Source organism: Cupressus sempervirens, chromosome 3 (genome assembly GCF_028749045.1).
Source record: "Cupressus sempervirens isolate cs-2001-9-10 chromosome 3, ASM2874904v1, whole genome shotgun sequence".
NCBI lineage: Eukaryota > Viridiplantae > Streptophyta > Pinopsida > Cupressales > Cupressaceae > Cupressus > Cupressus sempervirens.
In genome coordinates, this window is record NC_143120.1 from 449,778,804 (window position 1) to 449,800,991 (window position 22,188).

Genomic DNA, 22,188 nt, shown 5'->3' on the forward strand with positions numbered 1-22,188 from the left:
AGAAACTTGTTGTGAGGTCTTTCTTTTCTAATGGTGGTCAAAAACCTATTGTTTGTTCCATTTTCAATTTCCAAGAGTCTTTTGAACACCTATTTTTTATTGTCATTTTTCTAGAAATATTTGGTCTCTTTTTTTGGGTCAATCCTTCACTTGGAATAGCAAGAACAATATATATTGGCATAAAATTCTTGTTGGCTTTGTGGTTGAGTTTGATGATAAGGTTAACAAATTTTGGTTTGTGCTCACTGCTCATATTTTATGGTGCATTTTGAAACAAAGGAACGAGGATATTTTCCAAAAGAAGAAGCGAGATCTTATTGAGTTTAGCATTAAACTCAAACATTTATATATTGTGTTACAGGTCACTATTACTTTGGAGATTTCAAGAGACGGATTTAATTCCCTTTTGAAAGGTGAAGCCTCGGTCTTTTTCAGCAAGGACATTCAAACTTACGATGGTTTGGAGAATGTTGGACATGATTCCTTAGGACATAATGAAACAAGGCATTTCACTTCAGAGATCCTGAGGATGAAGTAGGAGTTGTTACTGAATGATTTGGAAAACACAACATAGGAAGACTTGTCACTGATATTTACTACGATGAAAAGTACAGAATGAACCAGGAATCTTATATGAGACCTAAAATTAGAGAAGTCATCAGCCAGATTGAAGATAACTCTAATGATCTAGTGCCTATAATGCACAGCTTAGGCAATAGCTTAGGCCACTGAGCTAGTTCTGAAGTTACTTTGTTGTGTTGGGTTACTAAGACTATGTTGTGGTGATATATTTTATAATAGGCATTGATCTAGAACTTTTAATCTTATTCGCAGTGGTCAGCAATTTTAAATTCTTGTTGACCCTGTTGTAAAGGTTTCTTTCTTTATACTCTCTTGGTTATACTCTATTGATAAACTTATTTAATCTATACAAAAATTATAAATATAAATTAATTTCAAATTGTAAATTAATAATTTATTCCATCTTAATAAATAATTGATACTATTTATTTATATTAAATAATATAGCAAAATTAGCATTTCCTAAAATCAATTCTTTCATCTAATTAAAATATGGGAAAACTAAAATGATACATTAATTTAAAGAGTCTTACTCTTTCCCTTGCTTAATTAGAGAGTAAATCTATCAGCATTACAATTGCACCTCATTGGGTACAAGTGCTAATTTGTAAAGGTTTGTAAGAACTAGGAAAAGAGTGTTGTCTATCAAAAAATATATTTACATTAAGTGAAGAAACGGATTATTTTTATGATAGTGATGTTATTTGAGAAATTAATTTAGTTGACACCAATGTTTTCAAATACACAACAGTTGATGATGTATAAAACTTTAGCATGAGAAGTCATCAAGGGGGTACCATGGTTAAGAATAATGAGATCATCACACAAAAGGGGGAATCCTTTTCCCTATAAAATTCACCATCCGTTGTAAAAATGAGGTTGAGAACTTGTAGTTCTCCCTTCCAAGCTAAGAGAAGCACTTTAATTTTTAGTTCCTGTCATGACATGGCAGGTGGAGAACTATTGCCAAGGCCTTTTATTAAATATGATTAAAACTCTTTCAATTTAACCAATTTTACACTATTTTTTTGTTACATATTTTCATTTTAAAGGAGGACTACTCAAAAATGCTTGAATATTAATGCAAGAGAAATTTGGCAAACTTTTATTGGTATTGTTGACATCCGTGTAGAATCTTGGACTTAAGATTGAAGGAGATAGGGAGATTTTTAAGGGCTTTTTAATGTTTGTGGCAATAACAATATTTTTATTTGTGAACACATTTGGTTGATCATGGGGTTCTCTTGGATGGACAATACTCAGTGAAATTTTTCTCTTTAGAGACTGGTTCTACTAGATAGGCAATAATTGTTACTCTAAGTCTATTGATTAGATTATTCTTTATTATATTCTTCCAGGCAATTTTTTCATGTTTAGTCTACTAAATGATGCATATACAAATGTAAAAATTATTTATAATAGTCCTTTAGTGCCAATTTTCTATATCATCTCTATGTTTCCTTAGGTGCATAGATGTTTGTTTCATATAACACATGACCACTATGATTTCCACAAAACCCATATAAGTCTATTATAGCTGAAAAATAATCCTCATAAAGATGACCTATGCATATATTAATTCATGTCATGCATATAGTAGTAATTATACAGAAGGGGAAATGCTTAAATGATGATTAAACTCAGTTTTTACAACCAATCCAGATTCAACCTTTCTCACCATTGATTTTATATCAATGTTTACTAACATTGCACATTTGTTAAGGAAATTCAAACTTTTTTTTGCATCTTTTTATTGGCCTATGTCTTCGGTGGAAGAATGATAGGAAAGGTTGTTAGAATTACGATGCCAGAGAAGGCATGTCCTAGATGGTCTTGGTTCTAAGGTTGTTTCAAAACATCAATTAAAAAATATTGCATTGTTCTTACATGTGGAAACCAAATTCAGGGCTATAGACCTTGGATTTTGGTTTGTTTTGATTTTCACTTTTCTCAACAAATTATTTGTACTAGGATGATTTAATTAACCAAACAAACATATTGTATAAGATGTGTCATTGGAGCCTCTTGTTCATCATTCCAAATGAATAAATAATAAACATCCTCCTCATGTGTCATGCATTTATTTTCATAATTGTATTTCGTGCTTTGTTTCTTCCCTATAAGACTCTACATGTACACTATTATTGCATTGTTCTTCATGGTGATATTTCCTACGTGTGAAAGCTGCTTCTGGGCTTGTGCGTGTCTTTCATGATTGATTTGATATTCTTGAATTGATGTTCTCTTGTCAAATTCAACGGTGTGTACCTTTGTAAAGATTTCATTTTTGTTATTTACTTTTTAAAGTTTTGGTTGTTAAATCCTAAAATAGGGTTTTGGTTCCTAGATCCTATCCATTTCCACTAGTAGTCAATTTCTTTTTTAAGATTATTCATAATTAGGTAGGGAAAATACCTTTCCAAGTACATATGATGATACTATTGCAAATTACCATTGCATGGAATAAATGATTCCTTCTAAAATTAGATCTACAATGAGATATCATGTATAGGTCATTCATATTGTTTGGCATCTAATTAACTATTGCAAGAGATATTATTTAACTTTTATTTGCATCATTATAATAGTTTTGGTTAGTATTTGAGTCTAAGACTCACAAACTTAAATCATATTACATTCATTGCAAACCACTAATAGTGCCTATTTTGTAATATTATTTGCAAATATTACAATTTTAGAAGCTAATCAATTTTCATCCTTTATCTGTTAAGTATTCACAACAAACCAAGAAAATAGTCAAAATATACTCTATGTATTCACATTTGTACATAAATGTCAAGAAATAGGGAGAAACAAAAATAGTTTTTGGAGGTTAAATTTGAAGAGCCTCTCGCACTGTTTTGTTCTATAGGCTCCAGTAGATGTTTTAGGATCCTATTTAATTATTAATTGCTAACATCTTTCGAATCCAAATTATTGTTTTCATGTATTAGATGAGGTTATTCATTTTATCTCTCATCAAACTAAATAACTATTGGCTTCTGATATGATTGTGATCAATGTTGGATATAGGTTTTTTTCTCTTCTTATTTCTCTTTGCTCAACTTATGCATGCAATAGACATTGTATTCTAAAATGAAAGACTTGCACTTCATCTATCTTTCTTTTTCTCTCTCAAATTTAACTCGTGTTTTATAATATATCCCAATTTTTATCCAACCAAATCTATATTTTTCAAATAAGATATTTTGGGTGTGATAATAACTGTATCCACTTTGTTAAATTATTTCTTACCTATTAAAAAATAGCATATGTTTCCTCTTTTATAGTCCCCTTTTATAAAAAGTTAGTGGAAGCTAGCTTGGATTAAGGTATTTGAATAACTATATATTTGGACTAAACACTTCTTATTTGAAACTCAATTTTTTGTCTATTTTTAAAATGTGTTATGCCCATTAAACAGTAGATTGGACAAGGATTGAAGCATTCATATAAAATTATACAAACTAGAGAACCCAAAAAATGGACTCACAAAATCCTAGTAATTCTCAACAACATGGTTTAAAGCTGCATCATTAATCAATAAAAAAAATTGCATCTTAGAAAATCATACAACCACATATTTCATTTGCATTCTAGCAACCTTTCTTAGCTCCTCATTTTCACCTGCAATAAAGTTAAAAGAAAATTTAGTTAGAATGACTAGAATAACTGAGAGGGGTTGAATTAGTTATCATCAAGTGCAGAAGAACCAATTTAACTTTTAACAACTTAATCAAACTCTTGAATCCGCTTGGCCAATATAACAAATCATTAGTAATCCAACTTATTCATATCAACACTTAGCTCTTTGTTTTAGTCTTAGCTGAATTGTAGAAACATGTAACAGTAAATAGTATGAAACGTGAAAACAACATTCACACAAGTACAACACGAGGATTTAATGTGGAAACTAATTTGGGAAAATCCACCAAGTAATATGCTATCACTTTTTCACTCTTCTGAAGTTAGCTCAGTTAAGAGCCAACCCTGTTAAAGGTTGCAAAACACACTATTAGGTGAGACCCTATTAAAGGATTTAATCACCTTGTTAGGAGTGGCCTTGTTAATGGTCTTTAAAACATCCCATCAGAATGTCACCTTGATTCAAAGATTTAAAATATGATTGTTATGCCAGCCTTGATTAAAGGATTAAACTACCACAATGGTTAAAAATTAACAAATAGGTTGATATGATAAAATACAACTCACATTGCATGTCCAGATCCCCATTCAACTCATTGTTGGTTTATTGGTTGGTCTTCATCACATTCTCCATCTCTGATCTACTTGGAAACACTTCAAGAAATCTCTCTTTCACCAACTCATCACTTTTCCTTTGTGACTCATCTTCTCCACATATTCACTAGCCAACTAACTTGAAAACCATCGCATATGTCTCCTTAAATCGACGGGTCAATCTTTTGTTGCTTAAACATAATTGTAGATCTTAGGGCTTTGATCATATTGATTGAATATGTCCATCATTATTTCCTACTTTTCCCTTGAAGATTTTGGAAACTTCTCATTGAATTCTCTCCTTAGATCGCTTAACAAACTTAATTCATGCATTAAATATGTCAACACATAAGTCCTTATCTTTGACACGCTTTGGGTATTCCATAAATTCAACTGTGTCGACCTCAAATCTTGATTTTTTCACAAACAATTAATTTGTTGACACTCAATCATCACTATGTTCTTCATCTCGATCATCACTAGGTAGCTCAGTCAATACTACTTGTTTCTTGGCTTACACTAGTTTGCTCAACCATTACTATGCTTGATCATTACTTTAGATTTCCTTCTTCTTGCTCAATCATTACCATTTCTCAGCTAATGCTTAAGTTACTTAATCTTCAACTCAGTAATGCTTAAATTCTTCATTGACCTAGTAACTTGTCACTTGGTCAAACTCATGTTTTACTTTACTTCTTGACTTCTATCAATCATCTATTCTACTCTTCAACTCATTATTCTTCTTCACTTCACACAATGATTAAACAACGCATTATCTTGTCAAATACTAACTAATCAAGTGCCCTTTATACTTCTATCATACTTACTCCTCTTAAATACTAAACCACTTTACTAGTTCACCTCGTTATCTCTCTTTTCAAATCCTCTTCATCAATCAATTGATATGGCACTCTACATTGTTAGCAAATGTCTTACCAATGATGTTTGACATCACTAACAACATAACAATTGTTCCAATTTTAGTTTGAATAAATTTAACCCAATAATTTTTCTCTTAAAAATAATTGTATTCCAATGACAATTAATATTTTCCAAACCATTGCTTAATTACACCCACCTCTTTGTATTACTCTAAGTTGTGCAATTTTTATGGATGTGATTCAAGGTTTGGATGTCATTATAATTATTGTGTTGAAAAAGTTAACTAACCATGTCCATTTTCCAATCTATCATCATCAAGAACCTGAATTAGGTGTTGAGTATAGATAAATGTGCCTTCTCAACTTCATGAAATAGAACAATATTATATGGTTGTATTCGAACTACTGTAGTCAACTGCTCATCCCATCTAGAACAAACACATCTGAAATTTTCATTAAAATTTAGCTGAAATATTGGCTACTTTTTATCCAATAATAAATAAGGAAAAAAAAATTGGAATAATACCTATTTGAAAGATATTCCATAACAAAGTATCTAATAGGGACTTAAAGATAGCATGGTTCGGATAATTACAATGATAATGTATTTGGTTTAATATGTACCCTTTTTTGCTAGCCACATTCTGATCAAGATGATATTTATTGCTAGTGGTTATCATACTAGATACTTTGATGTTATGCTCTTATTCAATTATGCATTCAAGTGTGGTTTGATTAAATTCAAATGTTATATATTATTTTATGCAAATTATAAAAATATAATGGAAATTTTCTTGAAAATGAAATGCTAGCAAACCTCAAAGTTATTATAACAACTCAAAGAAAAGGCATATCTATCTAAACTACAATTAGATTTCATAGATAAATAACAGGTTATAGAGGGATCAATTGCAAATATAATTTTTGGGTTGTGAACAATTAGATTTATAAGTCAAATTATCATTTCTTATGTAAACAGGTTACTATCAGCAAAATCTTGGATTCAAGATTGAAGGAGATAGGAAGCTTTCTAAGGGCTTCTTAATGTTTGTGGCAATAGCAATCTTTTTATTTGTGGACACATTTGGCCGATCATGGATTCCTCTTGGATGGACTGTGTCAAATGAAATTTTCTCTTTAGAGATTAGGTCTATTGGACAAGCGATAATTGTTAATCTAAGTCTATTGATTACATCATTCTTTATTATATTCTTACTAGCAAATTCTTTCATGTTATGTCTACAAAGTGATGCATATACAAATGTAAAAAAATCTTTATAATTGTCCTTTATTGTCAATTTTCTATACCATCTCCATTTTTCCTCTATGTTCTTATTTCCATTTTTTTACAATGAAGGGATGTTTCATGTTTTATCCAGCTATAACAATTTCTAATAATCTATCACAAATTAATTCATATTGAAATAACAAAGTACAACAAATATGAAAATACAAAGAATAAGAGAACTACACCAAATAATTTAAAGACTACTACTTCCTTGATAGAACTTTTTTTTTAATAGAAGAATATCAAATATATTAGTATAAACATATAAGGCTCCAAATTCTTGAATTGAAAGAAAGATTTCAAGATTTGTCCTTTCTAAGCTAAAATTGACATATAAATTTATATTAGACGAAATAGAGTCAATAATTAGTTCAATGTCTTTAAGGTTGCATGAAATCCATAGGGTTGCCTCTCCCCTTGCAAATCTCTTCATTGTTCTAACATGTGTTTAAATGCTCTCAAAAGGCAAGATAAAATCATAAGTATTGCTCCATTTACACCAAAATTTGACATCGTTAGTGAAGTATTTTTAATTGAAAAAGTATGGATTGGAATAGAATCCATATCCTTTAAAGGGATAATTTTGGTGGTCACAACAAAAACATGATGTGAAGCATTAATGTTATGCATTTGTAAGCTAAATATGATAAATAAAAATTCATCCTTGTCTTAACCTCAATTTGGTACTTATAAGGAAAACCTTGCAAATTTGAATTAATCAAATTTTGTGACAAGCTTATTCAAAGAGTAGAAACAACATGCATAATACTCAACTAGAGTGATTTTCCCTATAGCTCAAGTCTCCATTGGAAATGAAAAATACCATCTTTACTACTCTGAATGTAATGCATTAAAAGTTATATTTTAAATGGAGCATTTATTAGATTAATTTTGTGTAAATAACATCAAAAAATAATCAATCTTTGGCAGGAACTTAGGTACATTTCAACCCTTATTAAAATAGTCTAAAGCATGTATTCTTGGAAAGATATTCTAATTTATGAATTTTTTTCCAACCTTATCATGTTTACTTTTGATAAATTGTCAAGATTGTACCCATGACACTTTCTTCAATTTTATTGTCAATGTGTTTTGTGTTTATTTCTATTGAGACAATTCTAATTTGTTGACTTTAGTCTCTGTCTTCCACTTATATTGAAAAAGCATGGATCATGTATGTTTTTTATTCTTCCATGTGCCTTCAACACAAAAGATGAATTGTACCTTTAGTTATTAATTCCCCATAATGGCTAGTTACTATAAAATTTTGGATGTGTTTATTTTTCCAAGATCCTTGTAGTATCAATTTTGGTTTGGGTTCTAAATGTCACTCTTGTGGGGTTCAACTTAAATCTGGATAATTGTTCCTATCATTGTGTCTTCTCTCTTGAAAAGAACAACATTCATTTTGAGGGGTCTTAAATACTTTTATAGTGCTTTAAACTAGAAAAAGTTTTACATTGGCATCTCACCCTTTTGTTCTCAGTGCACTTACCATTTCCCTTTTTTTCCTTAGAGCATGAAGAGTTGACTTCTAAAATCTAGGGACAAACTCAGTCCCACTCCTGCGAAACTTCATGACTAACCTCATTTAGGTATGAGCCTCCTACAGATCAATAGTATTTAATGGCAGGCCTGGTGGGACCACAGATATATCTTTTACCAAAGATTAAGTGCACTAGTTAGTGTCCTAGCTTAATGGAAGCTTTTGTTCAGCACTTTGTGACATGCATGTCAACTTTAGAAAGATGACACTATTGGATGGTGATTTGTTTCCTTAGGGAGTACTAGAGCTATGGAGTATTAGAGCCTCTCACCAATATATTCTTTAAGGATGGAAGACAACGGAATTTTCCTCAACAAACAACCTATCAATATCAAGCATACATGTTTGTATGTCTTGATTATCTAGTAGAAGAACCTATTGGGAAAAATATTGGAGAAATAAATTGTAATTTTTAACTAGAAGTAGAAAAATAAAAAAGGCAAGTTGAAGACCAAATCTGCAAATGGTCTAAAGAAAAAGAAATAAACAATCATACAAATAGCTACTGATGCATCTCGATAGGAAACCCTTGTTCCTTAACAGGTTTATTTAAAGAGAATTTAATAAAAAAAACCTCCTCAAATCATACTTCCAATGACCCTCTCACTTTTTAAGGGGGTTCCAACAATATGGAGTTCAAGATGGTTGTAGGATAGTGAAGATAAAACCTCACAATCTAGTTGTTTTGTCCCAAATGTTATGCATAAGCAAGTAGAGCTTGCTAAAAACCATCAAAAAGAACCCTAGCAAGAAGATAAAGGTTGCCAACTTTAGTTCCCTCTGCACACACCACTGCACCGAGAAGTATATAATTCCCCTTAGCCCCGGAGTATGTCTAGGCGTATAATATCAAAGAAAATGATGTTTTGCAATTTTGAGAAAATTTATTAGTTTTTTGAATTGTTTAAGGAGAAGACTATATTTGAAGAGAGAACAATTCGAAAAGAAGAAACTCTCGTCGAAAAGCACAAACTCAAGTTGATACAAGAGGCATAATGCTCTATAATAGTTTTGCTGCAAAAGTCCCCCATTTCTTATAAGAATATCATATTAGATATGTAGCATCACAATTGACATGACTTATCTCTAGCTGTTCTAAGTAGTAAGTGTGAAAACATTCAGCCATGAGAAAATATGTAAGCTCTTTATCCACTAAGCACTGAGAAACCCATTCATGTGTGCATTATTTTTACTAATGTTTCTAAGATTTTCCAACATTTATTTTATTTTCCTTGTCCAGGTCTTCATGTAAATCGAAATTATGTAAGCTCTTTCTCCACTAAGCACTGAGAAACCCATTCATGTGTGCATTATTTTTACTAATGTTTAAGATTTTCCAACATTTATTTTATTTTCCTTGTCCAGGTCTTCATGTAAATCGAAATTATAAGAAAAATAGAAAATTAGGCTGCATGGGAAATTATTTCGAAATTCTCAATAATGGGTCTTTGTAAATTATTAAAATTAATAAGGTTGAGTAGGGTAAGTACGTCGTTTTTCTTTCCCCAAAGTGCTACATCGCATTTTCTTTCTTTAAAAAGGAGATTTGTATAGTCTGATTGCTTTTTCAATTGCGTTTAGCATGTGTTTGGATGGTACTGCTCCGTGTATAGGTTTTCGTAGCAATTTACGTCATTATGCGACAAAAACAACCAAAATAAGGTAGGCGGCAAAGTACCTTAGCATGTTCTCGTAATTTCAAAATAGTACACTCATCTCCCTATTCTTTCTTTAAATTTAAAATGCTTACTCGGTCTTTCGTGTCACCATTGTCTTTGAGACTACATTCTCCTCTAACGAAAAGCCAGTCCCATATCCATTAATACCTTTTCCAAATTTTTATTTTAAGTTGAAATTGCTGAATCAGGCAAGAATTCGCATCTTCCCATAATAACGTTATCCTCCAACATTTTCATGGACATCCAATATGATTATAAAAGATTTCGTCGAAGTCTTTCTTATCTGATTACACAACTATAAGATTTATGAAAGAATAAGGGCCAATAATATTGGTTGTTTACGAGACGCCAGCACAATTTCTTGTGAACTTGTATTTCATCAAATTCAACATGAGCAATGTGGATAAGAAGTTCTGAACTATTCAAAAATAATGTTGAAAAATATGAAGGTTAACTCACTGATGACACAGAAATAGCTTGATCATATACAAAAGAATCTCTTTTTAGGTACAAGATTTATTACAATAAATGGTAGATTTAACATCAGAACCTCATGCTATCTCTACAGTATTGTGAAAAAATTCCTCCCCGGAATGATAACGATGCAGAAAAGCGAAACTGACAATCCATTTTTTCATCTTGTAAGATGCCCTCCTTGAACACTTTGCTCCTAAAACGAATGTGATGGATCATGCGACCCGCTTGGAAAAGAACAGAACCAATAAACCAATATTAGTTAGTCTGTTCAGAATTCACAAGCCAGCCTATACTTTAGGTCCTCAAAACACATTGAATACAGTAATGTTGTAATCAAATTCCTGGGTTCTCTTATTCTGGTCTGCCTGCACCCACAGTAAGCGATGACAAAAGACCTGCGGCCTGTACAGGTAACATATCACCAAATGTAGACATGGCAGCTGCTGATTTGTCCTTTAGTCTACCAACTTGACCATCACTTAGCATTGAACCGAGCCTAAATGTTCCCTCTCCAAATCTGCTTCCGACCTAACAATTATTTACACCTTCACAATCAATTGCTGGACATGGCTAAATAAAAGAAAATGATAACATATTGGAGTAGCGAATATTTCCAAAGCTAAATCTAGAAAATGCAATTGCACAAATGGCAGTGGATGGTAAAGGATTTCTCAAAATGCTGTAAAATGAGTTAAGTACCTGGCTCATGAGTGACTTCAAAAGAGGTGTTGCAACTCCAAAGCTTGTTGTGTCTTCAAAATCAAACTTTGAAGAGAGGTTGCCATTTGAAAACCCTTTCCATGAACTCCGTGCAGTAAAGTCATCTGAGAATGCCTGGTGCATAGCGGATGAAGACGTTCCATTTGATGACAAACTTGGCACGCTATGGAAACACAATATTTATTACATTTGTTAAGATCATACTGAAAATCCATCAACTAGAATTTATGAACATGTTCTTTTAGTTTACAAAAAAATTTGGTCCTAAGAAATATATTCTATTTGTTCTACAGAAATATTATGTATTCTACGCAAGCTGAAAAGCCTAATATGGCAAGCATAACATTCAATACTTTGGGATTTATGTTCTTTATTGTTGAATGGGAAATGATCAAGTGACAAATCATCAAAAGGGCTTTTTCATTATGGAGGTTCATGTTGGAATCCCCTAGATACATGTTACATGCAACTATGTTCAAATGTCTAAATAGTTCGCGACATCCCCAGAACATCTTTACAAATTTTAAGAAAGTTAATCTATATTAACTTTGTATTTGACCAGGTTACTGATGTAAGGGTACAATTCAAAGGTCATTATTTTGGTAGAGCCCTGTTGCTCAAAAACAATTTATCTTGTTTCCAGTAATGGCAACAATTTATCTTGTTTCCGGTCGTGACAACAATTTTTCTAATACATAAATATTACAATATTTTGGTCAAGATTCTGCATCATTCCTTCCTATTTGTAAAGCCTTATCAGTCTATGACAATCAATTACAATAGTAGCATTAAGAAGAATTAAAATACTGGTTTAGATATTTCAAAAACGAAATACGTTAGACAAGTATCAAACTTGAAGGCACGAAGGCCATATTCAAGTCTTAAGTAAAATATAAAATAACATTTAAAACTAATAAATTGTGTATTTGAAGTTCTTATTATGCATTATTTTTTTTCTATGTCCTCACTTAAAGACCAAATTTGATAGTTTACATTAAAAAATTATTCAGACAATATAAAAGGAAGTTATGTTCATGGGAATTTAAAACTATTTTTCAAATTAGATTCAAGCACAGTGTGATAATAGTAATACATCATACTACTGTCCACTTATTTGAATTTTAAAACTAATAAATCGTGTATTTGAAGTTTTTAATATGCATTATTTTTTTATATCCTCACTTAAAGACCAAATTTGATAGTTTACATCAAAAAATTACTCAGACAATATAAAAGGAAGTATAAAAGGAAGTTATGTTCATGGGAATTTAAAACTATTTTTCAAATTAGATTCAAGCACAGTGTGATAATAGTAATACATCATACCACTGTCCACTTATTTTTTCAAATAACTGAAATCCTTATTTACCAAAAAAATATTCATGGCTGCTACGCACAAGTCACATTTTATTACCAAAGTTTCTTGTGTGGACTATGGCATCCATGATATTTTCTTATCTACCTATATTTTCTTATCTACCTAAAACCCCTGGCTACCACAATAGAATTCTTCTCGGCATAGTTATCATATGCCTGATTCTCCAAGTATTCCACCCATTCAATTATTATTAAAATATTATTATTTTATTACTTTAATGGTCAATTATGCAATATATTTAATTACTTGTAGCTAAGATCGTTTCTACAATTTTCTTAAGTTTCTTATTAGAAACTTTCTATTTTATACATTTGTAAAAAAAAATATAAATCTCTTCGGTCATTTGTTAATACATGAATCTTTTACCATTACTCTCCAGTAATATAGTATCGGAGCGGTCATACACATTTCTGTTTTTCTTAAAAAATTCGACAGAATATTTTTTACGATTTTTTGGAAAACAAACTAGATTATTTTTTTGGGAGCTTTTGTATAGCAGAACTTGCATGGTTGCCTGTAGTCGTCAGTAACATCCAGACCACATTTTTATCTGCAACCCACATTTTTCTTTCTTGTGCAATCGTCATTTTTTTCTGTTAATGACCTATTCTTGGTCATTTTTCTGCTGCTGACAGATTTCTTCCAAAAAATGGTGTCTTCAGCTTAAAAGCTTTCTAATGAATGGTTCATACAGCACAGCACTTGGTGAAGGTTTTGCAAATGAGGTTGCAAGCAAAGTGAGTTGTATCATGAAAGAAACTCCTAGTTAACCGTGCCTGAGCTAGAGTAGTACTGGGATGAGTTACCTCCCAGGAGTCTCCGTGCTTCACCTTTGTGAGCATCACCTAGATCCAATGAGTGCCTAGTGTTTCATCTATTCTCATGAGAGATGGTGCATGTGAGCCGCTACTCATGAAATGAGTCAATGAGTTCGACACAAAAATTACACAGTTGAATCCTGATACCAATATCACGACATTTCTCATGGTCAGTTTTCTCTTTCTTTTGACATTTGTTCTCTAAAATCCTGTTAATCACGGCATTACAAAAACGACCTTGGTTTGTATTCTCTGCAAATCTGTGGCTTTCTGGGCACCATTCTTCTACAGCAGTCACCATTATTGGTGTTGTCTAGTGGTTTTAATACCCTTTTGTCTCTGATTTGCAGCAAGGCTTGCACCTTCTACCAACTTCTTTTCAAATGTCTGCAATTTCTTGAGTTTTATTTCAGATGGCTAGGGTTTCCTTTGAAACTCTCAAATTCTTTACTGGTTTCAAAAACTAATGCAGAATCATGATGGGTTTTTCAAGAGCTCAATTGGGGTCTCAGAATTGTTTGTGCTCCTCATTTTATGTGCCTCAATTTTTGTGCCAAGGGATTTAAGATTCACTTTCAGATTCTTTTGGGATTTTTTGCAAGGATCTTTGGGTTGTCTTTGGATTTTTTGGGTTCAGCCAGAAAATTTTGTCAAAATTTGTGCTAGTCGTACTTCATCATTTTTTTGAAGTCATACCTAAATTTGCCTATGTTTCTTGCATTGGGATTCTTGTTTTTGAATCCGTGCTATTGCATTCTGTTGTGTATTGGGGAACATGCAAGATGGCATCATTGACACACTTAATGTTGGAAGGCAATCAGAGATTCAACAACAACAATTATGACACCTAGAAGCAATGTAGGCTGGCAATCTTTGAATATCGTCACCTTGAGACAATTGTTTTGGGCACAGAGACTACTACCATAGTTCGAGCAAATATGGACAAGTTCGACGATCAGAATCAAGAAGTTGTCATGCTTCTCAAGCTCTCTATCACCGATAATTTGTTGCCTCATATTCCTTCTAGCAAGTGTGTAGCGGACATTTGACAACATTTAAAGGAGATGCATTAGACATTCGACAAAAATCAAGCATTCTTTTTAAGAACTAGTTGCTCTCCATCATGATGGATGAACGCATGTCTTCATAGGAGCATCTCATAGAGATTGAGGACATTTGAGATCAGCTCGAAGCTATTGGTTGAAAAACGGAGGAAGAAGATAAGGTAGTTGTTGTGAGATTTTCACACCATCGCCCCAAAATTATTGGGGACCCCCTTTTTTCTAATCGCCTTGGCAAATTTTTGGATTGCCCAAATTTTTTTGAGTTTTGAAAATTTCACGCCTTGGCACCTTCAAGACAAATATGGGGAGGCTTAGCTTATTTTCACCCGGTTTTCTTAACTTGATTTTCCAGAGCTATCAATTTTATCCCTAGGCCGAATAATTTTCTAAGTTAACTTCAACTTGGCAGGATAAAGTTGTGAATTTTGTACTAAGGCGTTTTCTTTTGAAAATTTGGTCTTAACTGTGTAAATTTGGATAATTCTTAAAAGAGAAATTTTAATTAGACTTAAGTTTTTGGAAAATCTCAAATTTTTCTTTGGTGAAAATTTTTAATTTTGTCGAAATGAGGAAAAATGCAAAAAATCGATTTTTGGTTCTAAATGCAATTTTAATTTTTTAATTTTTAGCTTGGCAAAATCGATTTGGTAGAAAATTGCAAAAAATTGGCTTTAATTGGATTAATTGCCTTGAAAACTTTTAAGTTTTTAATGAATTTAGTAATTTAATATTGAAAAAATGGCTTTTGGTTAGCCAAAATCCAAATTTAATGACGTATTAATTACTAAACCCTCATTAAATGGAAATATTTAACACCCTCAAGGCCATTTAATTTCAATTTTGCAATTGGAGCTAATTGGTAAATTTAAAAGTGCAATTTTCTTTTAGCAAAATTAATTTTTTTAAGCTAAGTATTTAATTGTGGGCCTTAACTTGAATTTAATTTTTGTTTTTTGTTTTCTCCTAGACCATGTAGGCCAGCTTTATGGAGAAAGAAAATTGGCTATAAAAGGAGTCTCCTCCCCATCTCATTTTCACAAATCATTTCTTCCTCTCCATGTGGGCGAATTTTGTGGAGGAGCAGATTTTTTCCAAACTAGGGCAAATTTTGTGGAGGCGAATTTAGTGGAAGGCAGTTTTTTGCATGCTTGGGCATTTTTTTGCTTGCATTTCTTCATTTTCAGACCTTGGCAATTTTTTTGTAAGCAGAATTCTTGCATATTTTGGTGGTTTTTTCCCTCCATTTGTGGGCTGCAATTTGTGCCCTAGGTAGATTTGTGGGCAGATTTCAGACTTCATGCTTGGGCGAATTTGAAACAAAGGCAAAATTTTCCATCTTTGGCATTTTATTGAGGCAGATCTGATTCTGATTTTTGAGCAATTCATGGTGAAGGTCTGATTTTTTCCTACTTAGGACTGCATTTTTTATATCAGATTTTGGCAATTTTGTTGGGAGAAGAGATACATATGAAAATTTGATTTTTGCATAGAAGGCAAGTGTTGCATAGTTTTAGGAGTGTAAATTTCTAATTTGCAAATGGGTTTGAACTTTTTGAAAGTCATATCCTAGGTTTTGAAAAGTCGCTGTAAGTTTATCGGTTAAGGTGAATTTTCATCATCTAGAGTTGCAAGGAGTGCTTGAGCTAATATATCCATCTTTTGTTCTAGGCTAAGGATTGCTCCGCTTGGTTCTTCTTGCCTTTTGGTCCACCACTCTACCATCCCGTAATAGGGCGACGAGCATGGAGGATGATAGTGCAAATAAGAATCCCAAGCGGGCGAACACTAAGAAAGACAAAGAGGATATGACGCCCAATACTTCCTTCTTCTCGAAAATGAAGAGAAAAACTGACACCAATATCTGTACAGTGGACATGATACGGATGAGGGACAGACTGAAAGAAGGAAAATCCCCCTTGACAAAAAGGATTTACAAGAGTGGAATTGTACACACAGCGGCCTTTCCTCCCACATTGCCTTGTCCAAAATTGATTATGGAATGTGCATCCAGATTTGATCTAAACAGTAATTCCATCATTTTTGATGGAGGGAAGAGAGTGTTGGCCAGCATTGGCGAACAAGCGATTGAAGAAACATTTAACATTCCCCAGTACAAGGGCATGACAATTGTAATGATGGATCAAGCAACTAAGTCATTTCAAGATAACCAAGAAGCCTATTACACTCATCTAAAGCAGAATTGGATACGCAAGGGAAGGAAAAGAGTTAACAGATCATCGAGGCTTACAGTGGCACTTGATTTTGAGAATATTAGAGAAGAGGATGTCAATGAAACAGATTTTGGATGAGTTGGGAAAGGTTGCTATCAGGAAAAAGCATTTGGGCACCCTTTCCTCTCTCAGAGTTTTTATTGGATTTGCAAAGGAATATGAGAAGGATCATGAAAAAATATTACAAGTAGCGAACAGTGTGGCAAAGACAGCAGAACTCAAGGTGAAGCACACACCTTGTTCTCCTCTGGAAGAAGTTAATGAAAAACTAGCTAAGTTCATTGCCTTAACTAAGAAAATGAAAGAAAAGGGAAGATTTATATTAGAAGATCATTTGATGTAAGCCCAAATGGCAATTTCCCTTTCTTCTAGAATAGGACAAGTGTCTATTTTTTATTGGCCACCATTTTGGTGTCTTCTCATTCATTGCCACTTTTTGCACTTTTTTCATTGATCCATTGATGAGGTGGCAGCTTCTCATTGGCCGATGGGGTGGCAACCCTAAATAGGGTTTTGAGGATCTAATCCGGATCGTTGATCTTGTTTTAATCTCCACCGTTCGTTGTATTTTTGGCCCCTATAAAAGACCATTTGCTCTCATTTGTAAAGTGTTGGAGAAATTGTTGCGAAAATAATACCAAAATTGCTCTCTTTTTCATTGTTGCGATTGGCATGTTGATCAAGAACATTGGGTGTTATTGCATGTTTTCTACTTCCACTTAGATTTTCTTTCAAGTTGTTTTAAGTTGATTGCATTTGAAGTTGTTTTAGTGAAGTTAAAGTAGATGGTTAGTTGTATGGTAGCATTAGTAAATGTTTGATAGGGATCAATACTAGGCCACTAGCATCCTAGCGGCTGGTTGGGAAGCTTTGTGTGGTCAACTAGTTTATTATTCCTTTGAATCATTGCACCTGTGGAAGTGAGGCCGCTGGTCAGCTCTCATTAGGTTCAATCCCCGTCCATTTGCTAACCTTCCATTCATAGGAGTAGAAGTAGAATAGTGAGTAGTTGGGTAGTCGAAGTTTAGAGAGAAGCAAGTTTAGAGAAGTTAAGCATTAGAACACATCCATTCACCTTCCACAACCATCGCTTTCCCATCAACATCATCATCGGCAGACACACCCTCCATCATCGTGACCATCAACATTATCTGCCTCCGCACATTTCACAAACCGAGTCACCATCACTTTCATTCCACCAAAGTCCAAGTCATCCTTGAATGAATAACGTAAGGCCACCTACGTGATTATCAGAAAATCACATTGATAAAGCTGAGCGAGTATCCAACAGTGTAAGGAACATTGGAGTTATACTCATGTCTCATGAGCATTAACTTTTCAAGAGAGGAGTTGCATGTTTGATATCCTGTATCAAATATTCAAATCCTAATATGTTATGTAAGTGATACAAAACTCGCATCAACAGTAGTCATCACCTCCAAGTGTCTACCAAAATTTTGAAGAGTCTACCAAAATCCTATGAGCACTTTATAAAAACTTTCAACATTACTTGTACTAATGTTGATCTGAAATTTCCAGTGTTATCACAACAAGTTTGTTGGAAACAAGAATTTGGTAGCAATGCCACCTTGTGCTCCTCAGAGCATGCCTTTTCAACCAAATCCTTTCACAAGGATACAGGCAAATCTCAACACTCTCAATCATGTCAAAGAAAGGGCTCAAATCAGTCACATGATGCTTCAAAGAAAAAAAAGGTGCAGTCTAACTATTGGCACAAATATGGTCATTTGCTCAAGGATAGTCGCAATCAATTGGCTTTTGAACAGCAGAAGTGTTGTCCTACATTTTGTCATCACAAAATGTTGGTAACAGCACGAAACTTTTCAAGTTAGTTTCACATTTCTTTAAATTTAATTTGATATTCAATTTCTTAATGTTGATCGATCAATCAACTTCAATTCCTATATCAAATTGTTTTACTGAAGGCTTTCGTCAAGTTTTTTTCGTTTTGCTTTCTGTTGAGCCTTTGCTTGAATTTTGAGGCCTTCATCGTCCTTTTCTTTGCTTTTGAGTTTGTGTTTGTTGGTTTTTAGTCCTTTGATCTTACTCATTTCATGCCTTTCGCTTTCCCCTTCGATTCGATCTAACTTAGAGCTTGATTGGAGTTGTCAGTCAAAAGATATGGTTGTTTTAGTTGTTGGAATTATAGATGGAGTAATTGAGGGTGGGGGGGGTGAATCAATTACCACAAAAACAAATCCACAAATCCCTTAGATGTCTTAAATACCTATTTACTATTGATACTCGGTAAACACCATAAAAATGTTGTAACTCGGTAGATTAACTGATTACTGATCATCTAGCATTCATAATTATTAATATGCATGCAAAGGTTAAATAAAATGATCACAAGAGACACCAGATTTAACGTGGAAACCCAATATGGGAAAAACCACCAATAACTAGCTACCAATTTTTCATTCTTCTAAAGTGAGCCCTGTTAGGAGCCAACCCTATTAAAGGTTACAGTACACACTGTTAGGTGTGACCCTGTTAGATGATTTAATCACTCTGTTAGGAGTGGCCTTGCTAGAGGTCTTTAGAACAATTCAACTGAACTGTCACCTTGTTAGATGATTTACAAAATAGTTGTTAAACCAACTTTGTTAAGAGATTTGAAATCACTGCTACAATGGTTAGAAAGTAACAATGAATTGACCTAAATAAGATGCAACTAAATTTGCTAATAAGAGATCTCCATTTTGCACTATTAGATCCTTCTTGATCAAATATAACTTTTCTGCTCCTCAATGATCTCTGCTCATCCTTCAAAATTCCCTCTTAGTCCTTCTTTCTCATTCACACCCATCACACATTTAGAATTCGCAACTTGACCTCTTGTATATACCATTTAGATTATCGAGTCAACTCATTCACAAGTTACATTTACCAATAAACCATGTATTAGTCGGCTGCAAATATTACATTAAACAAATTAATTTTATTTCACAAAATAATGGAATCCTTCACTGGCCAACCCTGCTCGGTAAATACTACATCTAGAAATAATTTTCTGAGTTAACCGACTCAACTCGGTTAACACTGCAAAAGTCGTAAAATCCTTTGGCTGCCAAGTTAACTCGGTAAGAACTAGATTTCCTTCACTGTCCATGAAACCTCGGTGAGAGCTATTTCCCGCACTATTTTCTCTTGATGACCGAGTGAGCTCGGTAACTACTATTTCCTGCATTATTTTCTCTTGATGACCAAGTGAGCTCGATAACAACTGTTTCCTGCATTATTTTCTCTTGATGACCGAGTGAGCTCGGTAACAACTGAAATTTCCTTTGCTAAACCTTGAAAGCTCAGTAGCAACTCCCTGTGCAAGGTAGAGCCTGAGAATGCTCGGTAGACGCTATAAACCTTCTTTGCTAACCTTTTGAACTCGGTAAACTTAGTCTTTTGCCTTGCTGACCAACTGAGCTCGGTAGACTCTGTCTGATGACTAATATGCATAGTAATGAGAATCGCCCAAAAATTGCCTGAATCGGCGATTCCGCGACCAGATTCATGCTGTGCGATTTTTTTTGCATCGTGTATCGGTATCGCCGATTTCTGGGCCATAAATCACCAAAATCGCCAGTAAAAATCGGGTATGAATCGCCCGCGGCATGTAAAAAGGGAAGTTGAAATTTTTTTAAAAATCACTTGTTTTTTTCACTTTGTTTTTTACGTATTCTCTTTGTTATAACCCTAAAAGGTCTTCTATTTGTTAAGCATGAGTAGAAAAGAGGAAAAGTGAGAGAGAAGAAGAGAAAAGAAATGCCATAGGTTTCCAACCAGCAAGAAAGAAGAGCACCAAAGAGATCAGCAGGCTATTTGGGGAGCCCATCAATTGCTTTGGGAGCATTAAAGAGCCAATATCAACACTCCTCAACCCATTTGCAAGAGGTAAATACTTTTTTTTTTCTTGCATGTTAGTGTATTATGCATTTTTTGTTAAATTTTTAGTGTATTATGCGTTTTTTGTTAAATTTCTATAGTTTTCAAGAATTTTAGTGTAAATTTTGAATGTTCTTTATTTTTACTAAGTTGCAAGCTAGGGTTTGTTGTTTTCTAATTTTTATTAGCTTCAAACTTTGATATTTTACATAAAAAAATTTATTGCAACAACCTTTGCTCTCATTTTTCACAAATTCCAATGGGTAAAAAAGATGAATGTTGGAAATATAATGAAGAGTTTCCTGGAAGAACCAAATATCAAACAAAATGCATGTTTTGTAAAGAAAAAATAACTTCCGGGGGTATTTATAGATTGAAATTCCACATTGCTGCTATACCTGGACACGATGTTACAGTTTGCACTCACCAAACTCCTGAGGCAAAACGCACTTGCTTAATGGCATTAGAAAAAATTGAAAAAGACAAAGCAAATAGGAAAATGCAAGTTGAAAGGTTAAGGGGTATTAGTTCCCATGTTCCCGCATCCGCAGCCGCATCCACATCTACATCTGCATCAACTTCCGCATCCATAGATTGTGTTGGAGAGGGTTCTTCTAGGCCTCCTTTTTATCCTAGTTCTTCTGCTCATGCTAGTGCTAGTGCTAGTGCTAGTGCTAGTGCTAGTGCTAGTCGGTCACATACTGAGACAGAGTCGCACACCAACCTATTGCAGCCTAGAGTGCGGAAAAACAAAATGGATAGTTACTTTGTGCCCCACACTACTCTCGGTTCCCAACCCACGCTTGAGGGCATGGGTTTGAACAAGGAGATTCATGATGCTGCTAGAAAGGAGATATGCAAATTTTGGTACTTTTGCAACATTCCATTTATTGCAGCCAGTTAATTGATTATTTTTTCTTTGTTTTCTTTAAAGTTAAAATTAAAAGTAAAAGTAAAACTTTAATTATATCTACTTGTTTTATAATTTGAGTCTTTGACATCTAAACTTTTATTTGTGACAGGGCTCCTTATTGGCAGAATATGATAGATGCAGTTGCTATTTGTGGTCCGGGGTTTAAAGCCCCAACTGAGGCTGAGTTGAGCGGATACCTCCTGGATGAGATGGTAGAGGACTTGAGGGTTGACCTCGAGGAGAACCGAAAGAAATGGATTGCAAAGGGTTGCACCATCATGACTGATGGTTGGATCAATAGGAGGAATAGAACACTCCTCAATTTTCTTGTATCCTGTGGAGGTGATTGATCATTTTACTTTCCTACATACATAATTGTAAATTTTGATTTGTTGAATGCTAATTCGTTAATGATCCATTTAATATTATAATTCGTTGTTTTGTTACTTGTAGGATATACCATGTTCAT

The 22,188-nt window shown here is 33.5% G+C and overlaps 1 protein-coding gene across 1 annotated transcript in view; it reads right to left on the minus strand.

Moving 5' to 3' along the window:
• Nucleotides 1-10,677: 10,677 nt before the first annotated feature.
• The window catches only part of LOC149567009 (Vps51/Vps67 family (components of vesicular transport) protein), a 51,026-nt gene continuing 39,515 nt past the window's right edge, over nt 10,678-22,188 (minus strand). Inside the window, exons 6-7 of the mRNA XM_089820213.1 lie at nt 11,392-11,575; nt 10,678-11,220 (exon numbers count right to left, since the gene is read on the minus strand). Coding sequence (XP_089676339.1) covers nt 11,044-11,220; nt 11,392-11,575 — 361 coding nt within the window. The 3' untranslated portion in view covers nt 10,678-11,043. The remainder of the gene's footprint in view (nt 11,221-11,391; nt 11,576-22,188) is intronic.